The sequence below is a fragment of the Odontesthes bonariensis genome, chromosome 14 (genome assembly GCF_027942865.1).
Source record: "Odontesthes bonariensis isolate fOdoBon6 chromosome 14, fOdoBon6.hap1, whole genome shotgun sequence".
In the NCBI taxonomy this organism is placed as follows: domain Eukaryota; kingdom Metazoa; phylum Chordata; class Actinopteri; order Atheriniformes; family Atherinopsidae; genus Odontesthes; species Odontesthes bonariensis.
This window is the reverse complement of record NC_134519.1, coordinates 18,449,697-18,473,522: the sequence shown is the minus strand read 5'-3', so window position 1 is coordinate 18,473,522 and position 23,826 is coordinate 18,449,697. Positions and strand designations below refer to the sequence as shown.

The following is a 23,826-nucleotide window of genomic DNA, read 5'->3' as shown; positions in this document are numbered from 1 at the left end:
GACTTCGAAATGTTGGAGGAGCAACGACAAACCAATTACATGTAATGGGGGGGGGGGGGGGGGGGGGAGTTCATTGATAAAAACAGGCATTTGAACAAAAGTAGAGCGGGAAACCACCTGAATCGTAGCTTATGGCAGTGTGGGCAATGTATGACATGTAAGCCTACATTTTGGGCAGCCTATCTGTCAACGCCTACACTATAAATTCCTCCTTTTTGCACACTAAAACCACAACAAAGCAGTATCGGATTTACCTTTCTCGTGTTGCGCCAGTTTAGTGGCTTACTTTTTCTTTTTTCTTTTTCTGTTATTCACATTTATTGCTGGTAATCTGCAGGTTATTCAGAGAACTTTCCAGTTTTCTGTTGCAGTTAATGACTAATCGAGCTGTTACTGACAGTTAGACAAACAAACTGGTGAACTGAATGATCTCAGTTAATGTGCATGCCAATTACATTCAATCTACCATTATAACTACTTGTAGAGTAATTTAGAAAATGTGGATCAGATTGTCTGATATTTCTTTTCAATAAGACTGTGTATTAATTCAAGTTGCAACTGTTTAGGAATTTAGTAAAAATAGCAGATTCACACATTTGAAACAACATGAAGCAACAGGCTCTTCCTCCCATTCAAGCTGTAGTCTGGTGGTCGCACACACAGAACAACAACAGATCACCAGGAAGTTTAAGCAACTGGTGCTTGCATTGTAAACGTGCTCTCAATGTGGGGCAGTGGGTAGCAGAACTTCCTGTTGATGTTGTTATCATGATATTAATCTGCACATAACTGCCAGGTGTCATGCTTTCCCTGTAATAGAGACACAGTTGCTGCCCATGTGCTCGTAACTGGCTTCTCAATGCCCGTGTCGGCCGTCGAAGGAGTTTTGTGTTGTTGGGGAAGGAGGTGGTTCCTCTCCGTTAAAGGTCTTTTAGGAGACAAAGCATGATGATGTGTTGTGTTAGAGATGTTAATGTTAAATTCAAACATTTTCTCAGTTTCTTTTTTTTTCTTGATCAAAAAGGCCATGTGCTTATTTATTTAGTCTTTCTTGGTAATCAGTGTCAAAGCCTTTGTTTACCTTTATCATATTTAAGAAGCTTTCTGAATGTCTTCATTGAGAATTTGCTCTCATCATCCATGATGTTCACCAGGACTTTGAGGCTCCCTCGCCTTCACGGTCTTTAATAAACTCAACATATCCTTGGGAGGGATTTGGATTCGGATTCTGGACCACTACAAAATATGATTTCTTTCTCTGATCATCATTTCGTGACTATAAAGTTTCTTTTTCTATGCTATGTTGATGGTCTGCTGCCCAACGCCAAGTTTTTCTGCAAATGGTCCTTTGTGCTCCTCTTTTTGCATGGGACATGGATTAAAAACAATATACCCTTAAAGAGTTAGGTCATGCTTGACCACGGGGATGGTGTTCTTGGGTTGGAATGCTTCCCCTGTCTTTCACTAAATGAAAGCCATGTCTTTGTATCAAAACAAGTCAAATTACCTCTCATCCATCCACAGAACCTTAAACTCTCTTCTTGTTAATGAGAGCTTCTGAAAAGGCCATTTTGTGTCACTCTCTTGGAGAACTTAACTCGTCCTTGTTCAGCTCCCCTTAGGGCCAACCTTGTGCAGTTGTTGGCAGCAAAAGTGTTGATTCATCAGAATTGTCTTAGTGTTGACACATAAATAAGTCCTTCCTGTACAAGGCTCAATATCGGCGTCATTCTTTCAGAATTTTTTTTTTATAGTATGACAATTATTGTATTGTATCATTATACTTTGCACTGTGGATGGCTGCTGGTATTCACAATAAGCTCAAAAAACTACTTGAAAAAAAAAAAAGCTGCTCTCACCAAGTGAATTTGGCTATAAATATTATACTTGATCATTGCTGTCCCTGCTTATGATAATAACTGGTGATTGATGAAAATAAGCTGCTGGTCTGACCTGCTGTCTGTCTTGGTCAGGACAAATTTGATACATTTTTTTTTTTAAAAAAGCTTTAAAACTCATCAAGCCCGTTTGGAATGGTGCGTTTTATTTTAAATTCAGATTTAATAGATTTAAATCTATTCGCTAGCTATCTATTCGCCTGTTTATGTCATTTTCCCCCAAAGATGCACCTAAACTTTCAGTTGATCCATCTACTGTTCACCAAAACCTTACCAGAAGTGGTCTTCATTGGAAGGTGGCTGTCGAGAAGCTACTCTTAAGGAAGAGAAAGAGAAAGAAAAGGTTCAGGTATGCCAAAATATATAAAACGGGACTGATAATCAGGTGCAATAGAAATCAAGGAGTTTGTAATCCTCCCCTGGAGCTCAATATGATTGAGTGGGTTCACCTTGAAAGACTCTTTTTGACCTATACATTGTTCTTCTATTTAGGGTATGTTTCAGTGAGTGGTAGTCGCACCTGTTTCCTGTTTTCCTGTTTTTAAGTGAAGTAGCCTTAAGAGGGTCGAGTAGCCTTCTTGTTGCCATTTAATATAAAAGGTTGATATTCTAACTGCGTGAGTATCCAGGCATGTAGGTTCACGGAGCCCACCCATACAAATAAACTACAACTCCCATGATCCAACACGAGAAGCTTGGGGACCTGTGTTTGGTTCGCTCAAACACGAGCAGCTGCGTTTGCTCTCCCGTGGATTTGGGAAGCATTCGACTTGCGAAAAGCTTTTTTAAACAGCAAGGAAACCGAGTGTGACATTGTTTGAGCTGTCTGTATCTTTCGACATGGGTAATGGCATCAACAAGGTACGGTACGGATTTCCTTCTGATCTTGCGCGGAGCTGTCCTCATTTGAATAGTGTGGTTTAAGAATTGTGCATTTCTTCTGTATATGTAGCCTATTATTGATAGACTTAAGTTAATCATTTATTAATTATCCCATTTCAATGTCAACAATGAATTAACTATTTCTAATTATCACTTCATATCTCCAGGTTGTCACTTTAAGTCAGCTGTTAATGTTTCAGTTCTTGTAACCACCCATTGTTATTGAAGCATTTCACTAACACTGTACACCGTTTTCTCTTTCCTTGTAGGTCCTCCCGGACTTGTACTTGGGGAATTTCAAAGGTGATGTCAAACATTACTTTTTTAACTTGACATAGTTGCACATAACTGGGGTGTTTGATTTTGTTATGTGTTTTTCCTAGATGCAAGAGATAGAGAACAGTTAGCCAGAAACAACATTACACACATCCTGTCCATTCATGACAGTGCAGCTCCTATCCTGCAGGTGAGAACATCCCAGCTCTCAGGTGTTTAAAAGGAAAAAGAGTGCATTGTAAGTTTCCCATTAATCTTTAGGCGGAGTAAAGACACAAAGGCAGCTGAACAGGCTGATTTTACTTTCTGGAAATGGTCAGACCCATAAAGCAGTCATAGCTCATAAAGCAGTCTGTCAGGTTAGTCGGGAAGGAGTGGAGTTGTTATCCTTAGTTCTGCCTCTTCTTGATCTCACAATTTCCATTCCCGAGCGAGTAAACACTAAGCAGAGGAGCTGCTCATGTGATTCTTACAGTATCATGAAGAATGCCAGTCAACAACAGTTGATACAGTGAGTGTGCTGAGTTGTGAGCTTGTGGAGGTGTCAGAGTAGGTGGTTTTGTTCTTGCTTCAGTCAGTGTGGACTGTACAGTCTGGCTTCATTATTATGACTTTTTATGGATTGTTAACTTCATTATTAACTCACTCTGAAAGTTAAAATGTCAAAAGCAGCTGTGTTTCTTAGTTCCATAGTGACCATGATTTAGCTTAGAATTCTATCACATCCAGACTATGTTCAGCCATTAGCAACACACACGCAAACATTTTGTGCAAACAAGAATGTGTCAATGCATTACCTTTTGTTCACTGGTTTGTGCTAAATCAGAGCAACTGACTGCTGACAGGTAACCAGTTTGCTTTGTCCACTAGGAGATGACCTATCTCTGCATTACAGCAGCTGACCTGCCCACACAAAACCTGTAAGTACCAAAATGTGCAGCACAACAACACAGCGCACAACAATGAAAAGCTGAGGCGTAGCGAGAGAGAACCACATCCATTTGAAGCTGCAATGCGTGGGTGTCTGAGGTTCATCTTCTTTAAGCTAACGTGTAAATGATATGCTTTCACAAGCCCAACATTTGACTGTGAACTCATTGTTTCACGTACACCACAGCAACACAGCTGCATTCAGCTGTTGGTGAATGGCTGTTACTTTGTCATGAATACAAGGCGTAGACTTGCACTTGTTTTTTCTTCTGTGAGGGAAAAAAAAAAAAGAAGTGGTGCACAGTCCTCTAAGCTCAGTGCTACACTTCACACAGTCTTTTAGCAGAACAGATCTCAGCACTGATCTACTACCCCAACCCATATCCCCTCTCACCAACACACGTGATGTGGTAAAGTTCATGAATCCGTTCCAATTGCTAATTTATAATTGTCTGTATTACTTTGTATGTGGGATCCAAAACATCATTCGATTTTCACACAATTCCCAAAAGTAGACATCTCAAAAGCAGGCTCATTTAAAAAAAATAAAAATACTCAGACAAGATTATCACCAATGTCATACATGTACTACAAGTCAGTGTCCATATTTAATTTGTGTTTTCAATCAGTGGTATGACAAACAGTTTTGAAAGGACACCCTGTTTTGTTTTAAAGAAGAGTCTATCTAAGTTTGATTTTCACCAATTAGGTTTGTGTAAATGTATCATGGATGAACAAAGGAAATTTATGAAGAAGAAGAAGAAAGGTTATTGATGCTTGTTAGACTGGAAAAGGATTTAAAAAAGTCCTCTCTAAGAATTTGGACCAGTCCACTGTCAGACACACTGGGTGAGATCGACTTCTCAGGTCTGCTTTGCTTATGAGCCTTTCTAACTGAGTGAAATGTCCCAGAAGTGTCTGAGCTGCAGCTAAGAGAAGTGCTGTTTGAATTCTCCAGATCCTAAGTAATGGAGCTTCAATGCTTTAGCATAGGATATACTGGACCATCCTCATTGAAAGAAAGGAGATAATTCCATCCCACGTTCTTTGCGGTGTCATAGTGACACTTGATTATTTTCATCCAGTTGTACAGTATGGATAAATATGAGAACCATCTTTCCTTAACCCCGTGACATTTTCCATAGAAGTCAAGGAAAAAGAATTTAGGAAAAGACGATAGGAGGTCATTTTTATATTTATCTTTTTTTTTTGGACTCCTCAATCGGACCCATTGTTTGCAGGTTTGAGAAAGTATAACCCTGTATTCCAACATGACGACCATATTCAATCTGTAAAACATGGTTTAGGCCCATTTGGCTTCATTTGGGCCAGGAGAGATTTCCATTATTGATGAAACAGCTAATTCTGATTTATACCAGCAAATCCGAAGGAAGAAAGTGGACCATGCCAAAAGACAATGAGCCTAAGCCTTAAGAGAAGAAGAAAGTTAATGTTTTGGAATGTCAAGGTGAAAGCCCTTGTTGAAGGACCTAAAGCAAGCTTATCCAGTGAGGAAACCCACCAACATCCCAGAGATGAAGTTGGAATGGGCTGAAATTCCTCCAAGCAGATGAGCAGGACTGATCAACAATTACAGGAAATGCATACTCATATAAACTTTGAGTATATATACATTATATATAAAGTGTAAATACTTTGGCATAAAAACTTTTGCCACTCATAGATTTGTTACTATGGATCATTTTCCCGAACAGTGAAATGCCCAAATAAAATGTTTTTGTCTCATTTTGTGTTCTCCTTATCTATATTCAAGATTTGTGTGAAAATGTTATGCCGTTTTTGGTCACAGTAATGCAGAAATATAAACATTCTCACAAACCCCTATAGATACCACAGACATTAATGCAGCTGTAAGCCTCGCCGCCCCCATTTGCTTTAAAGAATGCTTGGTGTTTGAAACTATTTGTTGTGAAATATCCCACCAACTCTTTCAAACCTGAGATAAACATACCCTGATCCTGTTCTGTCCTCGAGGAGGGAGAGTTTTGACAAATCTGTTGTGGAAACATTACACCTGAATGGTCTAAAAAGAACATGCTCATCAGCAAACAGTGTTTAAACATGTGAACAACAATTCAGCTGTCAGATACATGAAATAACAAAATAACAGTGAAAACAGCAGATATTACTGCGCTATCATTGAAGTTCAATGTGAGTATGACTTGTTATAACAAGCATTTTCTTATGCTCCATAGGACTCAGCACTTTAAACAAAGTATAATGTTCATGCACGAGTCCCGCCTGAAAGGAGAAGGCTGCCTTGTCCACTGGTGAGACAACATTTGCTATTTAAGTTACTGAACTAGATAGATTTCCATTGTACAGACGCAAACATAAATTTACATAAACATTTACATAAATCCACTTTGACCTTAAAAAAATTGACATTGCAGCACACAAGTGCACAAGTGAAGCCATGTGTAGCTGCTGCACAGACGAGATTAAATAAAAAAAAGAAGGCCTATTCTTGAACTTCCCAAAACAGAGTACAGTAACAAGTCTTGCCACATTTTCTGTGTAGTGTGGTAGTTCACAATGTGTTGACAGCATGCAGTTATATTTGGTTGAACAAAGGGTCTTCTCAGAAATACATGTGGCTATTTATAAGACCTACAGGCAGAAGGGTTTCTCTACTGTACTCAATATGTCTTCTTCAAAGAATCCTTCCAAAATCCAAAGCTCATTTAGTGTGTGATGTGTTTGTGTGAATTTATCAGTATTTATACCTCACTTCCACAATTTTTCATTGCAGTTCCTACATTTGATTTTCTGCACATGTGTCCCACCTTTCAGTCTGATGTCACTTATGGTACATGTTAAATTTATGTAGCTGTAATGTGGAGTCTTTGAGCCAGGGTAAGGTTTTCAACTCCTACCCTGATTGTGAGTTTAGCATCTTAACTTTGGAATCAAACCTCAAAACTCTTAAGAATCTCCTGGATTTGCATCTTTATCTAATATTCTTTTGAAATGGAGGATGAGCAAAAATAAGCAATGATTTGCTCTGTGTCACTAATGTGAGACTTGCACTTTTAAAGCAACATATAGCCTTTAAATATATATCATACAGATACTGATTACTAATAGCAGTTACTGACTGAACACGGCATGCGTGTTTCTTAAGCCAGGATTTGGTGTTGACATGTGCAGAATATAACTGCTGTTAACTGAGACAGCCATATCTGTGTCCAACTTAGTGCCATCCGTGTTCCACTGCCAACAAGCATATGTCAGCGCTGAAGCCACCTCTTCAAAACTCCTCACACATTGTATATTAAGAACATGATATCGGCGGAAGAACTATTCTTGCCTCTAAAGCCGTGGGACCTTGATACTGGCTGTCATTCTCCATCAGAAAGTATACACTGTAAAGACGGCAAAGCAATTTGCATATGAGATTCAAAAGTAAATGGTAAAGAATGAAAGACTATGACGGCTCTAGTGCTCCATATGTCCTACCCTCTCTTTGTATAGTTTGGCAGGAGTGTCCCGAAGTGTCACCTTGGTGGTAGCTTACATCATGACGGTGACAGGACTGGGATGGCAGGACGTGCTGGCTGCCGTGAGGGTGGCCCGGCCCTGCGCTGGCCCCAACCTGGGCTTCCAGCAGCAGCTGCAGGAGTTTGAGACTACTCAAGCTCAACAGGTCAGTCGTGTGAAATGGGGCGTAAGAGAATTTAAACATACCACTGCATTACAGGGTAAAGTCGAACCGTGCATAATTTGTGTACAGTATGATAAGAAATAGTTTACTTTACCATGTGTCGTCCCCCCCCCCCCCCCCCCCAAGTTCAGAGAATGGCTTCAGAAGAAATACAAAGACAACCCCTTCAGTGATGAGGCTGATATACGTGACTTGCTTGCCAGGGTGCCCATGGTCAAAAGTGAAGAGGTAGAGAAACATGCATCTAACCTGCCTGGAGGTACTTGATGAGAGCTTTTGATGGGATCTTCTGCAACTCGGCCCAACGGATTATAAAATCCTGAATTATTCTGGACTTGTATAGAGGTCTAATGTGTTCAGAACTGGGCTTCTGTTTGGACATTTGTCACACACTGAATAATCCTCCAAATGTCATGGACAATAAATGGTGGAAAAGTTGGTCGTTATGTATAGTGCATATACATTTTTAGCATTTATTGATAGATTGTTTTTGTGTTGTTGTTTTTTTTTAAACTTATAAACGTTTTTTTTTCACTGTGGTTACTATGATTTCAAATTGCTGAATAAAAGGATCAAACCCAAGTGCCAAGTGAGGTTGTCGGTCGATGGGCTGTCATATTGACGGAGATAAAACACACTGTGTACTCACTTAACTGCTGTGTTTCCTGGTTCTCTTCCTGTTTGTCGACTTGTGACAGGAAGGTCATGCATGGTGGCATCAAAAACACCAAGCTCATTTTCGTTCATTAGGAATTGGCTTAACTGTGTTCAGGGGCTCTAAGACAGTTAAAAATTCTTTATTTGTACATAGTTCGATTTTACCTACAGCCCAGTGGACAAGTACACAATACACACTATAGGTAACATGGCATAAGCAGCAGCAGCCACTGGGGGGCAGTATTACTAAGTAATTACTATTGAAGTTACAATTTAGAGTATTTTTGTAATTCAATTGTGTGCCTTCCGCTGATTTTGCTTCTTGTCATTATCAGTGAATTCAGCCTTTCCTTATCATTTTTTTTTCTTCTGAAATTATACTGGAGTCTTTACGGATCTTTCCAGTGAGCAGTTTTGTCAGTGGAAATTAGGTTGAATCACTAGGCTTTTAGTACAAATAACTGATATGTTAATTGATGTTTTTGTGATGGCACGGTTAATTCTTCCATTCCGTCTCTGCTCAGGGTGTCACTAGAGGGATTCCCCACCGCAGTGCTGTGTGGGCGCCGAGTTTCACAGAAATAAATGCACGATCGTAGCGCATCTCCTCTTAAACTTTGACAGAGCCCGAGAGGCTCCTCCCAGTAAAATCAAGACGTGACAACGTTTAAGAATAGGACCCCGACAGTCTTTAAACAGATTGCAACGTTGGATCAAACATATGCAAAGGTAAGCAACAGAAGCTCATTTTAAACGGAAGAATGCATTTAAATCGATTTATTCTATGACAACTGCATCAAGTAATCTCAGAAGTTTCTGTAAGGAAGTCTGAACCCTGTTAATATCAGTTTTTGGTGGATAAAATTCTTAAAGCTGCAAGTAATTCTGTCGGTAGATGTTTTGTTTTTCTTTCACCTGCTTTTAGGCAACATGTGACGAACATTTCATCATATGAACATACTGCGTAATCAAATATATAGTTGTGTTTACAGCAAAGTCTTGTTGTCATCCATGCACTCTTCTCAAATCAGTCACATTTATTTACAGGTGAAGACAATATCTCACCTTAACCACTTCCCCGACACTTAAACGTGTATCCACAAAGTATCAAGTAAAGTATTAAAGCTGGATGGTATGATGGAATGCATTAAAAAGGGATTGCTAAATTTGCAGCTATGGCTGCAGAAGGAAGTCCATGTGGGGTTCAAATAACTAATTAACCATGGCTACTCTTTCAGTATTAAAACAGGTGGCATGTGGTAATATATTTTAACATACAATTGCAATTATAGCTGTTTAAGTTAATGCTTTAATCAAATATATATTCTAATAGAAAAGCCTAAATCTTTCCATACAAAGGTAGCATCTTTATTTTACTACGTTTTGTTTTGCAGAGATGAACCTGGATGAGGACAGTGGCCTGTCAGTTGGTTGCGGCAATGGCAAACTGAGACAGTGGCTGATTGATCAGATTGACAGCGGGAGGTATCCCGGCCTGGTTTGGGAAAATGATGAGAAAACCATCTTTAGGATTCCGTGGAAGCATGCAGGAAAGCAAGACTACAACAGAGAGGAGGATGCTGCACTCTTCAAGGTCAGACCATCACTTCTCTGATAAGTGCAAGTTTAACACTGCACATGTATCTATCTAAAAATAGCAAATTGTGAAAAACTAAAAGAGTTGCTTATATCTTGAAGGTTAATTTAAAAGCTTTTTTTTTTCTCTTTAATTTATTAAGCCGTTAGTTGGTTTGTTGCAACTAAAGAGGAAGTTAAGAGATGGTTTAAATTATTATTTCAGGCATGGGCAATGTTCAAGGGAAAATATAAGGAGGGTGTAGACAAACCAGACCCCCCCACATGGAAGACCAGACTACGATGTGCCCTTAATAAAAGCAATGACTTTGATGAAATTGTGGGAAGAAGCCAACTGGACATCTCAGACCCATACAAAGTTTACAGAATTATCCCAGAGGGAGCCAAAAAGGGTGAGTATTAAGCATTGCTGGGTGTAGGGAGTTGCTAAGATTTAGATTAATAACATTTAGTTACCCATGTATGAGGTGAGAGAAAGTGATCACAAAATCTGCCACAAACCTATGCAACTGCAAGGATTCACCTGCATATACCAAATATTATAGCATTTCACACAACTTACTTACACGATTTGAAGACTATTGGTGATTTTTCACACACATATGCACCATTGTTGCTGATTCCGATGAGGCAGGAAGCACAAAGGAAGCCAAAGCATGAACCAAAAAGGCCATAGTGCTTTTTTTAGAGGGCTTCGGTTACTAAGCGCAGGGTGCATATAACACAGCCAGACGACCTCAGCCTTGCATAACTAAGTCTCTGCCATCATACAACAGTTTTTGTCACACAAGAGTAGTTTTTGCTATCTGGACTAACACAACTCAAAATTGACAAGATTTAGATGCACTCAGTTGCACGGTGCACTCTCTTTGCAAATCCACCTCAAATTAAAATAGTACAACCCAATAAATACATAAAATATTCATAGTTTAAACTTGACAAAATACATTTATTAGGTTGACAATATGTTTTTATATATGTCAGTTTATTGTTAATTTTCAAAATGAAACAATGTTATAAACCTGAGAAATCTTTAACAGTTCCTTGTAGGGATAATCCTTTCTTAGATATTCAGGGAAATCCCTGTGGACACTGTGGACAAATTATCTGACTGACGTCTTTTCCTTTTCATTAATAGGAATGAAGATGAGCATCATGGAGGAGACACCATCTCAAGTCAGTGCCATAGGCTACATCCCTCCATATACATCACTGCACAACCAGGTCAGCAGATTTAGAAGCCGTTGCGTCCAATAAACTAAGCTTAATCCACAAGTAGCATACAAAGAAGAAAAAAAGAGAATAAGTTTAGTGACGTTTTCTCTGAGTCTAGTGACTATCCCAGTGCTTCCTCCCTAGGTACCCAGCTTTGTGGTTTCTCAGGAGAGAAGGGACTGGAGAGATTATCACGGACCAGCAGATCAACAGTCTCTTCCTAATACACATCACCATGGGCCACATGCAGAGCTGCAGTACAGTCAGTGCCACTTCCCGTCACCAATCAACAGGGCTTGGCCTGGATCCCACACAGAAAATGGTGAGTGAACTACATTTTCACCTCATGGATAAAGCATTTAGAATTGCGCCAGGTGTTATCTATTTATTGAGGCTTTAAGAGCAATCTTATAGTTCTTAGGCAACGTAAAATCTTAACAGCTATCTCCAAGATGATTTATGAATCTACATTCTACATGCTGTAGATTTAAAGTCATTATATACAAAATGTAAGTGAGGTTTAAACAAAGTTGTACATTGTTTATTTCCTTAATATTCCATTATATTAATTTGATCCCCTCTTTTGCAAATAAGATTTTGGTAGAAAAGATGGTGCTTTTGACAAGATGGTGGATATTCATTAGATTTGCTATTGAGTTAAACAACATAAATCAATTCAAATAAGAAAATCAACAAACATAATGATTACTCACATTTCCACAGTTTCACATCCAGTACTTTAATGAATGCATTTATCTGTATATGTCGTTTTCAATGCAGGTTTTCAGCTCTCATTCCACACCTACTTTTCAGAGTCTCAACCGTCTATGTATACAATGGACCACAACAATATCATAACAGGTAAATAACTGTCGCTGGTGCACTAACATGGATATGCACAGACTTAAGATAACAAGAACTCACGCTAGTTGTTTTTAAACGTTTGCTATTTCTATTGTATTTGCATGTACTGATAAGAAACTATAACCACCTCATACGACACATACTTCCCTATTCTGAAACCCAGAACAACAGCTCATAATCTTGAATTTTTTTCTTTTTTATTAATCACATGATCATACAATAAAACAGGAGGGTTGAGAAGATGCATAGAATGAGAAGAGAGTAGGGAGATACTCAACATCGTAATTAGTAATTAATCTGAAAGTATTTCAGACCCTCCTCCCGAACATGCTGTGTGGTTCAGATTCTGATCACTATTTCTTTGTGGATATCTCTTAAATGCTTGTCTCTTTCTTACAGATTTCAGCCTGCATGTATCCTTATACTACAGAGAAACACTGGTGAAGGAAGTTACAGTCACCAACCCAGAAGGTTGTCGGATCACCTCCTCCTCCTTCTCCACGTCCTCCCCATCCTCTTCTTCCCCATGTCCAGAGGACAAGTTTCACAGTGGCGCAGAAATCATTCTTTTTCCGTCTCCATACCCTGAGTCTCAGAGACAGGGTGCCGAGATGCTTCCTAACATACTGGAGAAGGGGGTGCTTCTGTGGATGATGGCAGATGGGCTGTACGCTAAACGCCTGTGTCAGGGACGGGTGTACTGGGAAGGACCTCTGGCTCCGTATATGGATAAACCCAACAAACTGGAGAAGGAGCAGCCACGCAAACTGTTTGACACCCATCAGTTCCTTATTGGTAAGCAGTAATATGCAACTGCAGTACACAAGTGTTGACATGTGTCACACAGTGGTGGACTGCATATTCATTTGTTTATACATCCCAAAATCAGAGGTCAGAAATTTACTTCAGTGAGATTTAAAACATGTGATGTCGATTTTAAGTAAAATGACACACAATATTATACATGAAGGAAATAACAATTGTTTGAATATACACCCAAATCAGTAAAGATCTATATTAACGTGAGTTGTAACTAACTGGGTGGGGTCAGTTTGAAATCCTTATCTTTGCAGTGAGGCATCTTAAAATAAACTTTAGTTTCCATGAAATAATGGGAGAATGAAACTTCTGCCATGAAATAAAGCAGAAGTTCTTTAAAATTGTACTGTTGTAAGTTCATAAGTAATTGTGCTTGGTCACAACCACTTATGATCACTTTTGTTCATAGATTTTAGTGGTATTTTTCTATTACACTGAATTGCATAGAAGCTGGGGCCTTTGTTTGCATGTTCTCCCCGTGTATACGTGGGTTCTCTCCGGGTACTCCGGCTTCCTCCCATTGTCCAAAAACATGTATGTTAAGTTATTGGTGTCTCTAAAATTGTCCTTAGGAGTGAGTGTGAGCTTGTATGGTTGTTTGTCTCGTTTGTCTCTGTGTGGCCCTGTGATGGACTGGCGGCCTGTCCAGGGTGTACCCTGCCTCTCGCCCATTGACCGCTGGGATAGGCTCCAGCCCCCCCGCAACCCGACCAACGGATTCAGCGGTATAGAAAATGGATGAATGGATGGATGGATGAATTGCATAGATAGCGTTCAACTTATTTTGTACAAGGGATTGTAAACCAGTGTTATTTAGAATATTTAAATTAATAAATTGATTAATTATTCAAAGAGAAATTAAATAGATGAAGCAAACAAAGCTGGTCATGTGGAAGAAAAATGGCATATTCTGTATCCTTTTTAAGAGAATACCTGTCCAACTTTCCAATCAAGCTAATAGCATGACTGTCTGATGGCACACAGTCTGCCATGCCAGGATTCAGGTCCATTTACAGTTAAAAAAAAAAAAAAAAAAAAAAATCTAACTAACTGCCTTGCCTCTTATCGTCCACAAATTTTCAAATGAGCTTGAGACAAATAAGCATGCACATTACTGCTTTAGCCATTGACAGTATGACAATGACTATGGTCATATTGACAGGCTAATGGTTGTGCTGATAGCAGTGATAATTATGATGAAGAATGTTCACATGTTTTAGTTGGGTAAGTCCCTCATTTTTGAAGTAGTTTAAAGAAGGCACTCATCTTCTCAGCAGGGGGCCAGAGTTTGTGGAGTCCCCACCCACCTCCTGTGGTCTACCACACTGCATGACAAGATTGTATTGTCTGTGCTGTTTCATATTGAATTGCCATCATCCTCACCAGTAATTTCTAGAAAAGACATTGTGACTGAAGAAAATGTCATGGGAGCTAAATGGGGTAGTGAACATTATTTACAATGCCTGTTCAATGTCACATGCCTGAGCATTCTGAAACTCATACATCATAGGTTTAAATGGAAATGGTATCTCCTTCTAGATCTACAAGATTTTGCCCATAATGGTCGTCATCTACCACGACACCAGGTGGTGCTATGCTTCGGGGACGAGTATCCAGACCCCCAGCGTCCAAGGAAAATGATTACAGCACAGGTATAAAACTTTATCTGGTAAACAGATGCAATGTTTTTTTAAATACACAAACAATTAGTCTCCAAGGTGATTATCAAAATGGTTAGAATGAATTCTAACTACTGTAATTTGTTTTATGAACATTGTTTTTGGGAAATTTTAGATCTTGATATCTTCCAAGCAATCTTGGAACCAATCAGCTATAGCCATCCTTATGTCTTGGCAGCCCATTGCTGAAATTTCTGAGCCTTCAGTAAAGTCTGTGGTCATGCTGATGTTGAATGGATAAAAAGATGGCAGTACTTCCTGCTTATTTACACTGGTCATCGTTTTATAAGCATTAGAATCATTGGTCATATTTGGCTAAAATCTGACTTAAACATAACATATTTGAATGACTTTTTATTAAATAAAAACATATGAAAACTTACAGAATGAATCACAAAACACAGAAAACTGGTTAGTCCAAAGTAATCTCCTTTCCGAAGAGCAAGCATTAGCTTAAGGCAAAGCTGAATGTCACAGACTAAACTGATTTTATATCCGTAACTGAAATATACACATTAGTATAAATGTTCATGTTGATTTATCAGTTACTTATTCCATAAATACATGAGCACTAAATTCTCTTTTTGGAAGTGAATATCTTCACTCATGGTAAGGCTGGCATAACTCGCAGGTCTTAGTTAAAAGATTCATTTGTGTTGTCAGTATACCATTAAAATAATCTAAATCTAGATTACATGGAATTCATTTATAATTGGTGTCCTACAGAGAGAGAGATCACAGAGCTATACGCCATGTTTATTGTCTTACACGGCTTTCTTAAAATGGAGAGGAAAACAGAAGTGCGATATTTGCATATTTGGTTCTGTAGCTTTTTCCTATGTAGTGAAAAATACTATCCCTGAAAATTCACAAAATGAAGTCAGTATGCAGTTTTTGGCAGTTTTGTTTGGGCCATGCTCTCTACCTTTGCTGTGACATACATGTTTGAAACATGAAAAAACATTTTCATTTTAGGTGGAACCAGTGTTTGCCCGGAAATTGGTGTACTATTACCAGCAGAACACTGGTCACTACCTGCGGGCCTACGATCACATCCAGGAACAGAACACCTCTCCAACAACTGACTATGCTGCCCAGAGACCTCTCCAGCATATTCAAGAGTGACAAGCACACAAAAACACACGTACACAAGCAGGAGGGTGTGAGTGTGACTGTAAAGCTGTGACCTTTCATAACACCTTTTGACTGCAGAGCTGTGTACTGTAAATGATAGTGTGGAGGGGTAGATATGGGGAAGACCCTGTGATTTTTACTTGCACACCTATGCATCATAATCTGTGTCTCTGTGACTGTGGAGTAAAGTTCTTTCTTTTTCTTTTAATCTACAAATATTATTGTGACAGTGTGAAGGATGCGGTTTGAGGGTGGGGGAGATGAGGGGAGCGGAGGGCAAGCTGAGACAGGAAGTACTAGCACAGGTGCACAGGAAGAATGGCCCCTAAGACAAACACTGATACGTCAAAGTGATAAAGCAGTTTAGATGAATACTTCTTCATTCACAGGTAGCAGTTGACAGTGTGACTCGTGCACTTGTAAAGTGGCAGTGAAGACACGATCACGATTTCTCGCTTCTGATGTAGCTCGTTCTGTGGCCGAAATGTACATGCTTGCAGAAGAGGCTTAGCTCAACAAAGCCAACAGCTGTGGTTCTCAGTCAGGTTTTTTTTTCTTTACCCAAAGACTCCAGTGGATCATGAGCTGTGTGCAGAGAGCACTGTTTCATTGAAACTAAATATCATGCTTATACTGCGGCCTTTTATTTAATCATTGCCTCTTCCTAGTGAAGAACAATATAGTTTAATTTATTCAGATCCATAATAAGTCATTTTAGAAATGATCTCATTTGAAAACCATTTTGACTAAAGCTTGTGGACTTTAAACTTATGATTATGGTTTGCAACTAGATAATAACTTGTGTTGCATCCTCACAAAAAAAAGAAGCAGACAAGTAGCATACAACTTACAATCCGAACGGTGTTTGAGGTTCTAGTGCTATGTTTGGCTGTGATGAACCTTGACCCAACTGGGCTGAGGCACATTCACCGGAAAAATCTCACTCATCCCGTAACTTACAGGGAAATGATACCTGTTCCACTAGATCTGAAACTGGTGGCCTCACAAGTGGGAAGGAAAACTACCTTCATGGTCGATGTGCATGTTAAGGTATGGGCGAATTGTCTAGTTCCCATGAGATTCTCACTGTAGAGGTTTGGATTGAGACCTTTGGATTGAGTGGCCAGCAAAACGCACACAGAGAGCTCTACAAAGTACCATGCACAACGGCAGAAACACAGAATGCTAAATTTACTGGAGTTGAATTCCTCATGCTGCTGTTGTCCTACAAGTTAATACTGAAGGAGGAGGGATGGAGGTTTTGTTGTTTTTCTTCTGTGGTCCAGAGTTTCAATCTCAGCATTTACTTCCCTCACACTTAAACCACATCACTTTCTCAGAGTCTTACCAAAATAACTGGCGGGAATGAGCTTTCTCTTTTTTTTCCCATTAATCACAAATTCTTTTTACCCTCATTATCAAATTAGTGAACTCTCAGATTTTGTATTACTTCATGGTCAAGAAATTTGACACAAAATCAGTTTGCTTAATGTTCAGTGTACAATTATTGTGTGTCATGTGTGTTTGCGTGATAATTATCTGGTCACCGCTGTTAATTTGTGATGTTTGAAGTCAAAAGTATACTTGAACTTGTAATATAACGAGGATAAAATGCATGCATGTGTGTGGGTAGGTACACAGTTGCGGTATTACCGTTATCAGGAATTGACATTTATGGACTCAGGATAAAGCATGTGACTCCCCCACCCACAACATCAGTGACTCAAACACACTCACACACACACACACACCCATCTCACGTCACAGTTTACAGCTGTAGAAAACTACAGAGGAGATTAAAAAAAAAAATCATATTTGTCCTTGTAAATGATTTCAAGCACCACATGTTGATCTGGATATTTTTCTAATATAAAAATGGTATTTTGAGATTTATTTTTAAATAAACATATCCAAAACTACCACATATACTGTGCTTGTTTGATTTTTGAACTCTCTACATTTGCAAACACAGGGAGGAAGAATGAGAAAATCATATTTGGTTAGAGAAAGGCAGAAAAAAGAAAAGAAAACACATTCACTCATTTGCCATGGTGCTTCCCCCTTTGCAGGAAGCCACATCATTTGTAGTCAGGCTTCAGTTTTTCCGCCTCTACAAGCCGTTACTCTAAGTGACATTGCCTTGCCCATAACCTGAGACTCTGACCTGGACTGTTCATTCAACTGATACTCCTGTACCATGTCTGAAAATGGCTTTATAGAGAAAAAGAAACTATCAACATCATTTTAACATTCTCCAAAAGAAAGTGATTCTGTAAGTTCCGTCTTTACCCAGTGATGGTGTTGAATACGATTTGACTGACTCACAGTGAAACAAAACACATCATGCTTTATCTAAAAAAAATATGTGATGAAACCTGACCTTATTCCCACATCTCTCTGCTTTTTAATGGAACTTTCTCATTTCTGAATTTTTAATGGTATGCAGAAACAAATACATTTTTTTTATATATACAAGTGAAAAGTTCTTTAAAAATTTCAATTTAAAGAAATTAACCATTTCCTCCTGCTACTTCAATGTCTTCACACAGGTATCATATTATTATTGGATGGTTTCAGTGTTGCCCCTGTGGCCTTTCTATATGTCCTACCTCTGTTATTCAACTTTTCAGTGACATAAAGTACATAATGGAGATTTTTTTGGTGAAATCTTTTTTTGACTAAATGAACCAAGAAAATGAAGCGGTTCAGTCAGGATAAAAAATTAACAATGCTTTAGTGACATCTGCTGGTTTGTGTAGCTTTTTGTGGCCTGGAACTGTGGCTTGAACGTGAGGATTGAGAGCCCACTCTCAGAAATATAATCAGAAAAAGAAACACACAAAACAACACATAATCATAAACAACACAATTAACAATGAAAAAACAGAGTAAGCACTTAAAGGGACACTATGTAATTTCTTCCCCCATCTAGTGGTGCAATTTTATTTTGCAAAGTTGAATGAATTTGCTCTCTAGCGCCTCACGTTTTCAAATGTGCGCTGCAACTTCTTGAACTACGGCAAGCGGAATGTGTCAAGATTCAAGAAGCTATAGCTTCAGACTCAAGGTCCATACAAACAAAAAGAAATCAAGACACACAGTACAAAGGATTACATAACACACATACAACAACACTATGAATACAGATGACAGATAACATGTCAGATAACATAACATCTCCTTTGGTGTGCAAGCAATGCAATTAGTCATATTCCGGGAGTTACCGGAAGTGACGTCGACGCAGCGTTAGCGTTAGCAATAGGAGCATTAGCAGCGGTAAATAAACTCCCGGTAAACTTACAAACTTTCTAATGCCTCGTTTTGTGAGTTAAGAGCCTATGTGTACTACGGCAGAAGTTTGGTAACAATCAATGCATTATTAGTGGGATCATTTACGAGATAAAATCTATTTAGCATTTTTTTTTTTTTTTTTAAACTTTATTAGTAAATCAACAAAATAACAGTTTACAAATGTGAGCATAACGCCAAAAAGAAGATATCCAGGGGGAGCATAGGAATAATAATAAAAAGAAGAAGATGATGCACTTACAAAAAGAAAGCTAATGAACACAAAGACATATGTGCCAAGGAATAAAATCTATTTAGCATTAGCGGCTGTAATAAGCCATTTGGCGGAAATGACGTCACAATGACGTCATTTCTGCTTGTAGGCCTGGTGGGGAAATCGCGATTCGAAGTGCTTTATGTCCCTCTCGGCACTTCGTCGTTTTTCATAGACCGGAAGGACATGGCAGCCTCCATAGAGCTTACTTGCTCTATGTAGATACAGACAAGTTATTTTTCACTCAGGAGGATAAGTGAGATTTTTGACAGAGATCATTTTACACCAATGAGGACTAACTTATGAATGAATATGTTGATTTGAGCTAATAAATGACTTAATTTATTACATAGTGTCCCTTTAAAATAAACTTTTTGTGGACTTTGAACTGAGTCACTGAGCCCAGTAGGTATGTATGGGGTCAGACTCCGAAGGGCAGTCATTTGAACCTCCATAACTGGTGAATGTTGCTAGCAGTTAAGGTTAGAGAGAAGTCTGACCCCTCAAAGTGACCTTATGAATCCACCAGTCATCACCCACCGGCCCATGGCTAAACGTGTGTACTCAGGAGGAAGTCCGTGATGGTCACAAACATGCTGATAAACTGTTGACAGATGATCCTCTCATCACTTTTGAACATGGCAGACCACAGGACTGTCAGTAAAAACTGACCTGGAAGGTATGTGCTCGCAAATCAATTATCAATGTTGCTTATTTATCATTGTCAGATTGAAATTGTTATGGAATGTCATTATAATGCAATTAATTATCTGGATGTGATCTACAGGAAACATGAGAATTTCTTCCATTCCTAGAAAATAAAATCTTTATCAGCAAAATGAATCAGTTGGGGTTGTTTTTCAACGTCTCCGTTTATGTTAGTGTCTTCAGACAACAATGATTATGACCCAATACGTTACGATGGCAGGAAAGCAATAACAGTTGTCGGATAAGGAGCAGCAATGTAATGGAAAGCAGCCATCAGATGACTTCAGACATGAGCCTAAACAGATAAGAGTTGATAAGCAGAACAATATGGTCATTTACCTGGTATTGGTGCCTGGGCTGCATTGTCTATTTAGTTTGGCTGGCAACTTCCAGGGGCTTTGGAGATAAAGGATGTCGCACCAAAATATCATCAGACAAAATAGTAAAAACTGCAATTTCATCATTATCTAGATTGTTTTATGAGACAAAGAATAAGCAGAGAAGATCAAGATTTTAAAGCTTAAACAGAGCCAAGTAACTGTGCACAGCCAAAAATGTAGTAAGATAAATGGCCAGCAGGGAGTGGTCTATCATCGGTTTGTCCTTTCAGGAGCTGGAGAAAGTTGAGTTGTGAACCATAATGGCTGCATATTAGCATGGTTGGACCGGATAGCAGTAATCATGCAACCGCAAGGCCTTTGATACATATTGGCCAAGGAATGTGACGGTCTTAACAGAACTAAGAAAAACAGTCCTCTACCTACACCCACCAGCATATCTGTAAAAAAAAAAAAAAAACTAACTCTTTGACTGATTTGGCTTCATTAGTTTTCTAAAATAGGAATATTAGAATTCCCTACAGACAATTTCCTATCTAAAGAAATGCATTTTTTTTGTGTATCAAGACACATGCAGACAGCACTGACAGAGAAACAGAAGTGGTCAGAATGACAGCTCATTGGCCTTTTTGCGTGAGAGTAAGTCGGATTGTTCTCAGAATCTGTGTGGTCTGGGTGTGTGGTCTCCAGATGACTGGCAGGGACCAAGGATCTATATATGTAAATAAGTATGTATATATATATATATATATATATATCTATACACATATATATGTATATGTGCGTGTGTGTGTACATGCTTCTGTGCTTCAGCTCTATAAATATATATCTATGTGTGTGTGTGTGAATGTGTACTCAAAGCACTTTGTAGCCGTAGCTTTACAAGAAAACTATGCCTTCTGCCACTCAGCTGGTATGCAAGATAAACACACGGTGGCCACTCTGACACATCTCATCTTGGGGTAGTTTTTAAGGTTAAGCACAACGGTCTCATGCTGGTATACTGTACAATTGTTGCGCTGCTTTAGTGGTGTTTTAGAAAGCCTAACAGTACTGGGTTATAATTTCACAAACTTTATCAAGTAAAATTATGTCACTGAACATGATTTGATGATAATTTATGTCTATCCTGTACAAGTAAGAAATGTTGACATTGACCTTTTTTTCTATTTTGTTTTTAAAAGAAATTACATTCATTCAATATTTACTTGATTATTGTTTTATTCCCTATTTGATTTCTGTTTATACAAGTTTACAATGTTAATGTTTCTATGCTCCTATGTTCCTATTAATTCTTTATAATTTGCTTTATCTATTCTACTGATAGATCCAATTAAAGTAACAATGACATGGCAGCAAAGAGATTTTCATGGAACATCATACATTATAATGTTCTCCATAGGGAAGAAATTTAGACCTCACAACCTCTATAGAGCCATATGAACCAACTCGGGCTCTGGGAACCTCAGTGAAGGGTCTCCTGCTGGTGCCCAGAGTCAGGACTAAACAAGGTGAGGCTGCGTTTCAGTTTTATGCTCCTAAAATCTGGAACAGTCTTCCAGAAGATGTGAGACAGGCCTCAATGTTTAAATCCAGGCTGAAAACAGTTCTATTTAGCTGTGCATATGACACCTGAAAGTATTTTATCTGCACTCTTCACTTTTAAATTAATTAATTAATGATTATTTCTTATGTTTTTTTGGAATGATTTTATTGCCTTCTTGTGATTTTATGTAGCTGTAAAGCATTTTGAATTGCCTTGTGTACGAATTGTGCTCTACAAATAAAATTGCCTTGCCTTGCCTTCTATCACTCTACCCTCCTACTCACACATATTGAGCCACTGGGCTGCTCTACAATTCCATACTCCCCTCCCTCTCCCACAGTGATCTCAGGGGAAAAGCTTTGTAATGCGGTACTGCTGAGAACGCGCCATGAAAATATAAATACAACCTCGCCGCATTTCAACCATGTAAATAAACAAGGCCACCCAAATTTCCAATTAGAGCTTGTGTTGAAGGCAGGAAATCATGTAGACAAGAGGAGACCACACCTTCTCGATCCTCCACTCCCAAAAGGAGTCCAGGTCTAGGTACAGGTCAGACATGAGACAGTGGCCATAGAGACCCAGTGGGAAAGACAGCACTTAGCACTCCACTTGGGGCTGTTTTTGAATATCCTCCTCCAACTTCATTGTGCTGCCCCTTCTTATCTTTGAGAAGCTGGACTCACAGACTTCCACAAACTTCAGATATGGGTATGGAATGAACATGTGGGATTTGATACTTTTATCTATAAACTCATCATAATCTTGGTAATAACAGGGAGTTTTTTTGGTTCATGTATTTAACAATTCTCGTATTTCAGTTCATGAAACCAAGTTTTACGCCAGCTTGTCTTATCTGTCCCATCAAGGTTGTGAGGTGATTCCTATCTGACTGAAATGAAGCATTCCCACTGTATTCCACATCTTCTTGGAACAGCAAGGCACCAGTGTCACGCAGCTAAACCCTGAGACCACCCGGGAGATGCGGTCCAGTTGTGAAAGGCAGACGCAAGGTCCTTATTGTGATAAGAAAACCAAGCCTTTTCTAGGGAGAGATGGTGCTTTGATAGTGTGTAAAGGTTTGCCTGATATCTGCCTGTCATAGCCTGCTCAAGTCAGGCTAATGCCCCTTCTGGTCACTGCTTTAGCTCTGGTCATTTAGCAAACATCATGGGACATATTAGTCAATGTAAACACCGAAGTTAGTGTAATTATCCAAGCGAGTCAAAGACTTGTGTCATGAAAGTCACTTTCACTTCAAGATATGCTTATAAGGAAGCTCACAACAATTCTTAATGACTATAATTCAACCGGAAAGGGCAGAGCTCATTTAGATAAAGTCTGAGGGAAGCATGCTGAGGTAATGAATTGTCCCCCATATGTATCTATGCAGCTCATCAACCTTGCCATTGTGTCATATTGAGCTGTCCTTGGATGGCACCAACAATATACCACAAAACCGTGTCTTTGGAGCAAATCCTCTTTCGTCCATCATTCATTGTTCCGTGTTTATGTTTTATTGGTCTCTCACTGCAGTGTCTCTTCCCTCGCAGACTCCAAAACAGCCCCACAGGAAACAGGCAGCATAAACACAGGGAAAAGCAGAGCCTCTTTTGCGTCGGCTCTGAACTGTATGTAAACACTCTAAGACCCTGGCTAGTCATTTTGAAAATGCTTGTAAAACTATAAGCCATCTCTCAAAACCAAATTTGACTAATGTCTTGAGAGAGACAAACGGATTTACTAATATATTCTTGAGATAGCGTTGCTTTATTTTTCTTCTTACATGTGATGGCATTGATCAGTTTATTTTTGTATATACTGTACATATTTTCTTTTTTTAAATGTATCATTATTTTCAACAGCAAATGTTCAGGATACCAATCATCTAATGTGTATTATCATGTTAGCATCTTGCAATTATTGCTATTAGCAAAACACAATTGTGATGGCTGATTGTTTCAGTATTTTATTGGATAAATGGTTATTAGCTAAAAAGAGAAAAAAATCAATTCTGGTCTCAGTTTTCAAAAAATT

General features: G+C 38.8%; 2 protein-coding genes across 3 annotated transcripts; both read left to right on the top strand.

Moving 5' to 3' along the window:
• The first annotated feature begins 2,600 nt into the window (after nt 1-2,600).
• Nucleotides 2,601-8,253, top strand: dusp22b (dual specificity phosphatase 22b). The gene is made up of 7 exons (XM_075483297.1): nt 2,601-2,759; nt 3,050-3,083; nt 3,164-3,246; nt 3,927-3,976; nt 6,203-6,277; nt 7,482-7,653; nt 7,798-8,253. The coding sequence occupies exons 1-7, from the start codon at nt 2,739-2,741 to the stop codon at nt 7,936-7,938; spliced, it is 576 nt and encodes a 191-aa protein (XP_075339412.1). The 5' UTR covers nt 2,601-2,738; the 3' UTR covers nt 7,939-8,253.
• Nucleotides 8,254-8,336: 83 nt separating this feature from the next.
• On the top strand, nt 8,337-17,723 carry irf4a (interferon regulatory factor 4a). Of its 2 annotated transcripts, none has more exons than XM_075483296.1 (9): nt 8,337-9,057; nt 9,723-9,922; nt 10,130-10,316; nt 11,063-11,148; nt 11,284-11,461; nt 11,953-12,000; nt 12,403-12,798; nt 14,362-14,474; nt 15,477-17,723. In XM_075483296.1, exons 2-9 carry the CDS (start codon nt 9,725-9,727, stop codon nt 15,624-15,626), a joined length of 1,356 nt encoding a protein of 451 aa, XP_075339411.1. In that variant the 5' UTR covers nt 8,337-9,057; nt 9,723-9,724; the 3' UTR covers nt 15,627-17,723. The 2 variants fall into 2 exon arrangements, with proteins under 2 accessions (XP_075339411.1, XP_075339410.1); XM_075483295.1 differs by having other exon boundaries at nt 8,338-9,057; nt 11,920-12,000; nt 15,477-17,722.
• Nucleotides 17,724-23,826: the final 6,103 nt, after the last annotated feature.

What these genes read in the sequence shown, in the direction of transcription:
- dusp22b (XM_075483297.1), top strand. Translation starts at nt 2,739, where the DNA reads ATGGGTAATGGCATCAACAAG. An exon ending in GACCTGCCCACACAAAACCT is followed by an intron (nt 3,977 to 6,202) that starts GTAAGTACCAAA and finishes TATGCTCCATAG; the next exon opens with GACTCAGCACTTTAAACAAA. An exon ending in GAAGGCTGCCTTGTCCACTG is followed by an intron (nt 6,278 to 7,481) that starts GTGAGACAACAT and finishes CTCTTTGTATAG; the next exon opens with TTTGGCAGGAGTGTCCCGAA.
- irf4a (XM_075483295.1), top strand. Translation starts at nt 9,725, where the DNA reads ATGAACCTGGATGAGGACAGTGGCCTGTCAGTTGGTTGCGGCAATGGC. An exon ending in CCCAGAGGGAGCCAAAAAGG is followed by an intron (nt 10,317 to 11,062) that starts GTGAGTATTAAG and finishes TTTCATTAATAG; the next exon opens with GAATGAAGATGAGCATCATG. An exon ending in CCACAACAATATCATAACAG is followed by an intron (nt 12,001 to 12,402) that starts GTAAATAACTGT and finishes TCTTTCTTACAG; the next exon opens with ATTTCAGCCTGCATGTATCC.